Here is a 9,814-nt window from a genome sequence, read left to right on the forward strand (position 1 = left end):
GCTCGCTTCGCTCGCATGAAAATAAAACATCAAGCTCGTATGTACTGGCAAGCGGTAATGTTGAGCTGCGCACGCTAACATTGCAGGAAAATAAAACATCAACCTCGTATGCACTGGCAAGCGGTAATGTTGAGCTGCGCACGCTAACATTGCAGGAAAATAAAACATCAACCTCGTATGCACTGGCAAGCGGTAATGTTGAGCTGCGCACGCTAACATTGCGGGAAAATAAAACATCAAGCTCGTATGCACTGGCAAGCGGTAATGTTGAGCTGCGCACGCTAACATTGCGGGAAAATAAAACATCAACCTCGTATGCACTGGCAAGCGGTAATGTTAAGCTGCGCACGCTAACATTACAGGAAAATAAAACATCAACCTCGTATGCACTGGCAAGCGGTTATGTTGAGCTGCGCACGCTAACATTGCAGGAAAATAAAACATCAACCTCGTATGCACTGGCAAGCGGTAATGTTGAGCTGCGCACGCTAACATTGCAGGAAAATAAAACATCAACCTCGTATGCACTGGCAAGCGGTAATGTTGAGCTGCGCACGCTAACATTGCAGGAAAATAAAACATCAAGCTCGTATGCACTGGCAAGCGGTAATGTTGAGCTGCGCACGCTAACATTGCAGGAAAATAAAACATCAAGCTCGTATGTACTGGCAAGCGGTAATGTTGAGCTGCGCACGCTAACATTGCAGGAAAATAAAACATCAAGCTCGTATGTACTGGCAAGCGGTAATGTTGAGCTGCGCACGCTAACATTGCAGGAAAATAAAACATCAAGCTCGTATGTACTGGCAAGCGGTAATGTTGAGCTGCGCACGCTAACATTGCAGGAAAATAAAACATCAACCTCGTATGCACTGGCAAGCGGTAATGTTGAGCTGCGCACGCTAACATTGCAGGAAAATAAAACATCAACCTCATATGCACTGGCAAACGGTAATGTTCGCGCATGCGCAGATTATCAAGGAGAATTCTGAGACTGGGGGATCGTTCAGACCGTCACACCGGCTTACCATGCATGGTATTAAAAGTAGACTTTAATATAGAGAAGATATTTGCACATCATTATATTCACCTCGATTATTATATGCTTTCTATTATCGTACCTACTTTTACTGCTATCACTTATTGACAATGATTCTAAAATCAGGAAAGATTTAGTAGATATTTTTATTGTGGATGGTTGAGATCCTATAATGAGAGAAGATACTTTTAGTGTGGATGGTTGAGATCCTATAAGGAGAGAAGATACTTTTAGTGTGGATGGTTGAGATCCTATAAGGAGAGAAGATACTTTTAGTGTGGATGGTTGAGATCCTATAATGAGAGAAGATACTTTTAGTGTGGATGGTTGAGATCCTATAAGGAGAGAAGATACTTTTAGTGTGGATGGTTGAGATCCTATAAGGAGAGAAGATACTTTTAGTGTGGATGGTTGAGATCCTATAAGGAGAGAAGATACTTTTAGTGTGGATGGTTGAGATCCTATAAGGAGAGAAGATATTTTTATTGTGGAAGGTCGAGATCCTATAAGGAGAGAGGCTTAACTCACTGCCTGATTCAAAGTTCAGGTCTCCTGCATTTCATTGACTATTTGACGTTTTTGTGACTCTAAACCTTTTATTCATGATAGAATTATGATAGGCTTTTTAACATCTCGTTTGTAATAATCACTTAAAAACTCTCTCTCTCTCTCTCTCTCTCTCTCTCTCTCTCTCTCTCTATATATATATATATATATAGTATATATATACACACAAATATATATATATATATAGTATATATATATATATAGTATATATATATACATATATATATATAGAGAGAGAGAGAGAGAGAGAGAGAGAGAGAGAGATACATATATTCAATTTGTGTATATACTGTGTATATATATATATATATATATATTCAGTAACAAAGATATATGAACTCATCCACATACAGAAGGTCTAAACTTAAGTTGTATATTTAGACCTCCCTTGTGCGTGTTTATATTTGCATGCGCGTGTGTTATTTTTATTTTCTGTATGTAGGTGTATGTTGTAAGTATGGAAACTGTACGTTTTCTCCAAGGTTTATATATGTATAAAGGACCTTGGTTCACTCGCGCTTAAGCTCTGGTGTTCGGGCACAGAGTATGAGTGGGAGACATATTTTCGCCTGATCGTTACTAGGCAACAATCTACGAGTATTTGCTTTATATACGTAGTAAGCGATTCAATATAGCTATAGTCCATTTCTTTTAGTGATGCATATTTGCACCGACTCGCGGCGGTGCCCTTTTAGCTCGGAAAAGTTTCCGGATCGCTGATTGGTTAGAATTATCTTGTCCAACCAATCAGCGATCCGGAAACTTTTCCGAGCTAAAAGGGCACCGCTGCAAGTCGGTGCAAATATGCATCGCTTAAAGAAATGGACTATAGATAATATGACAGAAACACGGGAATTAAACGTTATCCTATGTAGATAATCTGAGAGGCATTATTTGAGAAAATTTTCATCAAGTCTTGATTCTTTTAATCCTTATTGGTTAACTACCCATTTTAGCTATCAAATTATTTATGAACTGTTGTTGGTTCAAGGAACGAGTAATTTTTGCTTGCTTGGTTCATAAAATATCCTTACTATTATCGTCTTTTTTAGGTCACAGGTAATGAAGACTAATGGGGAATATGAAATTAAGTTACGTAACATTTCTACGAGTTCTAATGTTCATATTTTTTCAGGTTTTACGAAATATGTATCTAACGGGAATATTCTTGTAATTTCATCTATAGTCCATTTCTTTTAGCGAGGCATATTTGCACCGACTCGCAGAGGTGCCCTTTTAGCTGGGAAAAGTTTCCTGATCGCTGATTGGATGGACAAGATAATTCTAACCAATCAGCGATCAGAAAACTTTTCCCAGCTAAAAGGGCACCGCTGCGAGTTGGTGAAAATATGCCTCGCTAAAAGAAATGGACTATAGTTACAGATAGGAAAATATAAATAACCATGCATCCAAAAGATGGAGAAGTTATAAAAGTTTGAAATTGAACTATCATTGCAAAGACAAATGCAACTCGTGGTTCCTAAAATTCTGAGAAAATAGTAAACGAAATAACACCTGGAATAACTTGAAATTGCTATTACGTAACTTAATAACGCTTACAGTAACTTGAAATTGTTATTGTGTAAACTTAATAACTCACAATAACTTGAAATTGTTATTGTGTAAACTTAATAACTCACAATAACTTGAAATTGTTATTGTGTAAACTTAATAACTCACAATAACTTGAAATTGTTATTTTGTAGACTTAATAACACTTACAATAACTGGAAGCTGTTGTTATGTGAACTTAATAACTCACAATAACTTGAAATTGTTATTATGTAAACTTAATAGCACTTACAATAACTTGAAATTGTTATGTAAACTTAATAACTCACAATAACTTGAAATTGTTATTATGTTGACTTAGTAACACTTACAATAACTTGAAAGTGTTATTATGTAAACTTAACTCTCCCAATAACTTGAAATTGTTATTATGTTGATTAAATAAAACTTACAATAACTTGAAATTGTTATTATGTAAACTTAATAACTCGCAATAACTTGAAATTGTTATTATGTAGACCTAAGACATACAATAACTTGAATTATTATGTAAACTTAATAACTCGCAATAACTTGAAATTGTTATTATGTAAACTTAATCACTCGCAATAACTTGAAATTGTTATTACGCAGACTTAATAACAGTTATAATAACTTTAAATTGTTATTATGTAGACTTAACACTTACAATAATTTGAAATTGTTTCTATGTAAACTGAATAATTCGTAGTAACTTGAGATTTGTATTTTGTAAACTTAATAACTCCCACAATAACTTGAAATTGTTATTATGTAAACTTAATAATTCGCATTTACTTGAATTGTTATTATGTAAACTTAATAACACTTGAAATTGTTATTATGTAAACTTAATAACACTTGAAATTGTTATTATGTACGTCAAGCTTGAAGTTCTCGTCTTTGATAGTCTCGGTCTCGCTTTTCCTACAGGATTTGTCATTGTTAATCTGTTTAAATTACTCTCTCTCTCTCTCTCTCTCTCTCTCTCTCTCTCTCTCTCTCTCTCTTTTATATCGAACCATAAAGGTGATGGGGAATTTTGACCTTTTGATCGACACATATTTTTACTTCATTCCTTTTATCATTCAATGCTGTAAATAATTGCTTGCACACAAATACTAGAAGGTGCCTATCTCTGGCACTTATAAGTCTTTGACCTGTGTTGTTGCAGAGAGAGAGAGAGAGAGAGAGAGAGAGAGAGAGAGAGAGCTTTATGAGGATAATGTGTTTCAGAAACATGATTTGCCACGTCAGGTAGTGTTAATAAGACATTCAATTAATCTAGAAAACATTTAAAATGCAGGAAATTGAACCGGGCGTATTGTGCACGCTTCGCTCGCGTTTGTTCATATCTCCAATGGTAGCTGGTTTCTTGATCTGTGAGCTCTTGGCATTAGATAATAGAATTATTTTCTTTTTAAATATCTGAGAAGCCTTTCATGTGATTCTATATATCCAGTTGTTATGGTGTACGTATTAAACATGCATTATTTACTATAGTGTGAATGTCTTGAAAGTTCAGCCATGAGTCACTCATTCCTGTGCTTCATTGACTTAGTGAACGTATGCCCGATTTACTCAGGTGTTAGCGAACGTATGCCCAATTGACTCAGGTGTTAAATTTCATTTTCAAAGTTGTACAGCATGCTCTTAAATGTTTAGGCATTGCCATTTAATTTTTCATAACAATATTTAAAAAGTTTATTACAACAGTATGATGCCATGCGTGGAAACTGGACATAAATTAAAGAGATGAATGAAAAAAAAAAGTTAATTATGCCATGCCACCAGTGGTTGCAAAAGTAGGTGGAGGAAATCAAGACAAAGGAGTCATGCCACACATCCCAAAACTGGTTCCTGGGCCTCTTTTCTGCTCTTTGCCTTGGGGACGCGAGTCGGCTGGATGCTCGCACTTAGGCAAGTTTGCGTTGTGTGCTAGTGTGTGCGTTTTTGTGTTTACCTGCCTTCTCTCTGTGGATTATGTGCTGTCATTCTGTGTTTATGGAGTAGTGTCGTGTCAGGGGCGATTAACTGTAAGCAGAGGGAAATTGTCACAGGTTTCCTTACTCTCATTTTCAGTGTCATTGAGTCTGGCTTGAGCAAGTAAAAAGAGTTGGAACGGGTCAGAAGAGACGAGGGAGAGAGAGCGAGCACCCAGGCGACACCCTTCTCCCTACTCCCACCCCTATGATATAACCCCCTCCCTCTCCTCCTCCTCCTCCTCTTCTCCCATCACGGCCTTTCGCATCTTTCCCTCCTCCCACTCCCCTCAATCAGTCCAGGCCCCCTCCCTACTTCAGCACCGCTATACCAGCTCTCTCTATATATATTTCTCCCTCTCTTTGCGTGTCTCTCTCCCTCTCAATTCCTCTCTCTCTCTCTCCCTTGTTTCGGACCCTCCCTCACCACTTCCACTCTGGGTACGCCGCGGGCTGAAAGAAACGGGTTGTTCTGAAATGTCTTGCAAAGGATACAGTGTAGGTGGTGTCTAGGACTCCCGCTTGTGGCTGGTCAGGTACGCGATGGGCTCTTCAAACATTTTGGCCCTTCGAGGTATTCGTCAGGCACGATAGATAAAACACAGCAGGCACACACTCCTTTTTCCGGAAAAAAAAAGGATAAAAAAAGAGGGATTATTCACATACGTTGACTTCTTCCTGTGGGTGTGTTGTGTGTATGTGCGTGTGTGATTGCTGGGTCTATATGCATTTGAGAACGTTGCCGGTGTTAAAGGCTTTTGTTTAACAGGTGCAACCAATACACACACGCATTTCCTCAGGAGCGAAGAGTGCAAGGAATCGAAAGAAGGAGAGCTCTAATTACAGTTTCATTTTTTTGATGTGTTGGTAATCGCTTCGGTTATCTGCCCTTTCAGGAGTGAAGTGGTGATACGCTTCAGCGGTTCAAGATACTTTTTTAATTTTGGCGTCGGCGAAGAAGCGCCTCTTCGTCTTTCAGCATGCAGCGGTGAGTACTGATTAAGCCTGTTCCGTTTTTCATTTTTTTTTTTTTTTATATATCTTTTGGAGGATCACGGTATGTATTACCTTTTTTTACTTTTTGGCGTGCATTTTGTTTTACTATAGTTTATGTAGAATAGTGATGTTGATGCAAGTAGAATCATTTTCTTGATGCTGAAATTTGTATATACATATATACATTTATATGTGCATATATGTATATGTGTTTTGCTGCACAGTTTATGTAGAATGGTGTTGTTGGTATAAGTAGAATAATTTCTTGATGTTTAAGATTTGTATATATATATTTCTATGTACATATATGTATATGTTTTTTTACTGGATAGTTTATGTAGAATTGTGATGTTGGCACACGTAGAATAATTTCTTGAAGTTGAAATTTATGTGTGTGTGTGTGTGTGTGTGTGTTTATATATATATATATATATACACATGTATATGTATATATATATATATATATATGAATTATTTTCAAACACATTTAGATAGAAATTGTTACAATTCTTCTGCATGACTTTGACTACCGAGGAAGATTATCATCATATATAATAAAGTACCTATTATACGAATACATGCCCAGGAACCCCCTCCCCACAAGCACATCTGTACTCTACCTTATCCCTTCCTCGCCCCCCTCCTTTTCTCTACCCTGGGAGTAACGTCATCGGGTCATAGGTGATGTTGCACTCCGAAATCAAGGGTCAGTCACCCACTGGTTTCGCTCCCCGTGTTGCAGAGTTTGGCGTGCTGGCTTCGAATTCATCGGTGAGCTGAGGGTGACGTTGGGCTTTTCTTATTCTTAGCTTTGTGTTCTCTTCTGGACTGTTGCTAAACAAAGGATTTTTTGGCGTCGTCGAGCTGCAAGAGGTTTTTTAATAATTTATTATTATTAGTGTCGTCGAGCTGCAAGGGTTTATTATTATTATTATTATTATTATTATTATTATTATTACTAGCCAATCTACAACCCTAGTTGGAAAAGCTAGATGCTATAAGCCCAAGGGCTCCAACAGGGAAAAATAGCCCAGTGAGGAAAGGAAATTACTAGCCAAGCTACAACTCTAGTTGGAAAAGCAAGATGCTATAAGCCCGATTTTTTTGGCGTCGTCGAGCTGCAAGGAGTTTATTATTATTATTATTATTATTATTACTAGCCAATCTACAACCCTAGTTGGAAAAGCTAGATGCTATAAGCCCAAGGGCTCCAACAGGGAAAAATAGCCCAGTGAGGAAAGGAAATTACTAGCCAAGCTACAACTCTAGTTGGAAAAGCTAGATGCTATAAGCCCAAGGGCTCCAACTGAAAAAATAGCCCAGTGAGGAAAGGAAATAAGGAAATAAATAAATGATAAGAATAGATTAACGATATATCATTATAAAAACAGTAACAGCGTCAAAACAGATGTGTCCTATATAAACTATTAACAACGTCAAAAACAGAAATGTCATATATAAACTATAACTATAAATTATCATTATTATTGTTTCAATTACATTATTTTGTCATCTGTGTTTTCAATTTTGATAAATGCATCTGCCTCATGTAATTATCTATTTTTTTTTTAATCATCATCCCTTTTCATATGTTATTCCTTATTTTAGCATATTAATTTCGCTAAGCAATTGTATTCGACGGTTTTTATGATGATATTGATTGGATTCATAGATTTATTCATGCAAAGCGAAACTATACATAGTGCATCAGTTATTAAATCTTAAGGCACAAATGAAAGAAGAACAGTTGGTAATACGCCCCCCCCTCCCCCACTCTCTTATACCTCAACTTCATTCACTTTTCGTTTTCCTCCTTACGCAGAAACCTTCATCTTATTATCGGCGTTGTCCTCTTTTCCTCTTAGCGCCCTCTTCTTTACACTTTTTTTTTTCCCCGTTTCACTGAAGTGCGGATCATCTTCGATCAATAGTCTTCTTGACCTACCGCCGAAGAAGAAAAATGAGAGAGAGAGAGAGAGAGAGAGAGAGAGAGAGAGAGCGGCTTTCTTTTCATATCCGATTCTGTGTCTAGTGGCTAGACACATTTTTTTCTGTGCAAATAAGAATTTTTTTTTTCTTTTTTTTTTCTTTTTTGTTGAAGTCCATAACTCAGTATCAGCATTTTTTTTGTGCCTGTGGTCCAATTGCATTCTTCATCGCATATACATTGAATTTTACATTAATTTGTACTAATACATTATCCTTAATGTATCAAACATGTATATTTTTTATGGTCACATTCGTTTTCACCCATAAATCAATGCATACAGTGAACAGCTCACTTATATTCATGTTTACATTAATTTACACAGGTACACATAAGCATCCCTACATTTATATTTACATACATATATAAGTATTTGCATACGTGATATTGTTGAACGCCAGAGGGGCACGTACAGACAAACTGACGCTTATGGCTTTACCAGCGTGCATGTAAGGACACATATCCCCCGGCCATGAATAGGCGTGACACACGCACACACAAACACACAAATCACAAACGGTCAATAAACATGCATGCGCAAAGAAAGCCCTCAATAGCTCCCCCAGCCGGGCAGGCGATTGCATACACTCATGATATGCAAAACTACATGCGCATACGAGCACTCAGGGATGCATTTTTTTTTGTCGCCCAGTAAATGCGGTTTGGTGCGAACGGCTTTGTTTTTCCAGAGGCATCCGTCTATCGATTTGTTTCGACGGTTAGTTCGGCCACTGCTTTGAGTTTTGTGCTAAAAATTGCTTTTTTATGGTTATTGGGATACATTTTTTTCTCTGTGCATAGTGAAGGTCAGTTGCTGGATTTTATCGCTGGCATTTAAATACAAGGTTTTCCGGTCTATATTTATCCTCACGCTGGTTTCTTCTCCCCGAAATTCCATCCAGGGTTTGTTGGCACAAGCACAAGCCCAAAAACAAGATAATATTTAGGAAGGACAGCGAGGGAGGTGAGTAACAACAGACAAACACAAACGACAACAGAAAGGCCGTGCTCGCCTACCGCGCACATGGCTGTGTGACGTCACCGGGAAGAGTCTTATCGACGTTCCACCTGCTGCTAAAGAGCACTTGTCGCTTACGAGCCGCGTGTCGTCACTCAAGGTCGCGCGAAAGTGAGAGGATGGGATGTGTTGCCTGCCTACACCGAGAAGGGATCTTTTTGGTTGTATTTGTAAAATTTTAGGGAAAAATTGCTGTTTTTTTGGTAGGAGAAGGGGCTGGGGAGAGCAGGGTATAGCGTGAGAGGAGTTGGGTGGAAAGTTGTAAGGTTTTTGGACGAGGAAACGTGGTTCTGTTTGTTGCTACACGGTGTGTTTTGGTTCCGTCCCATGTGACTGCACCTCGGTTTCCTCTCCTGTAAGAGATGGCTAGCAGAGTAAGCGTATAAGAATGCGAAGGACGAAGAGCTGGCTGAATGAACGTTTATTTTCTTTATGGAAATTTGGTTATTTGTTTTAAATGTTGAAGGGGAACTGTAGAAAAACTTCATGGGCAAAAAATCTGGGTATTTATATCTTGGTAAAAGGAGAACTCTGGTTTCTGAAACATATGTTGTAATGATTTAGCTAGTAACCATCACTAGAAAGGTAACATCCTCCCTGTGCTAGGATATTCAGCCCATAAACTGAATGAAAACGTAAATTGCACACTAAAAAAACCAGAATTCCTTAAAACATTTACCCTCAGTAGGGGGAAG

At 37.9% G+C, this 9,814-nt stretch overlaps 1 protein-coding gene across 2 annotated transcripts in view; it reads left to right on the forward strand.

Annotated features, from left to right (window-relative positions):
* LOC137625917 (transcriptional repressor p66-beta-like) overlaps positions 1–9,814 on the forward strand; it is a 517,558-nt gene that overhangs the window by 334,509 nt on the left and 173,235 nt on the right. For both annotated transcript variants that reach the window (XM_068356908.1, XM_068356917.1), the window contains exon 4: positions 6,015–6,106. Coding sequence is in view for 1 of the 2 variants with exons in the window: in XM_068356917.1 (XP_068213018.1) it covers positions 6,099–6,106 (8 nt within the window). In the remaining variant the exon portion in view is untranslated. The remainder of the gene's footprint in view (positions 1–6,014; positions 6,107–9,814) is intronic.

This window comes from Palaemon carinicauda, chromosome 33, assembly GCF_036898095.1.
Source record: "Palaemon carinicauda isolate YSFRI2023 chromosome 33, ASM3689809v2, whole genome shotgun sequence".
Lineage (NCBI taxonomy): Eukaryota > Metazoa > Arthropoda > Malacostraca > Decapoda > Palaemonidae > Palaemon > Palaemon carinicauda.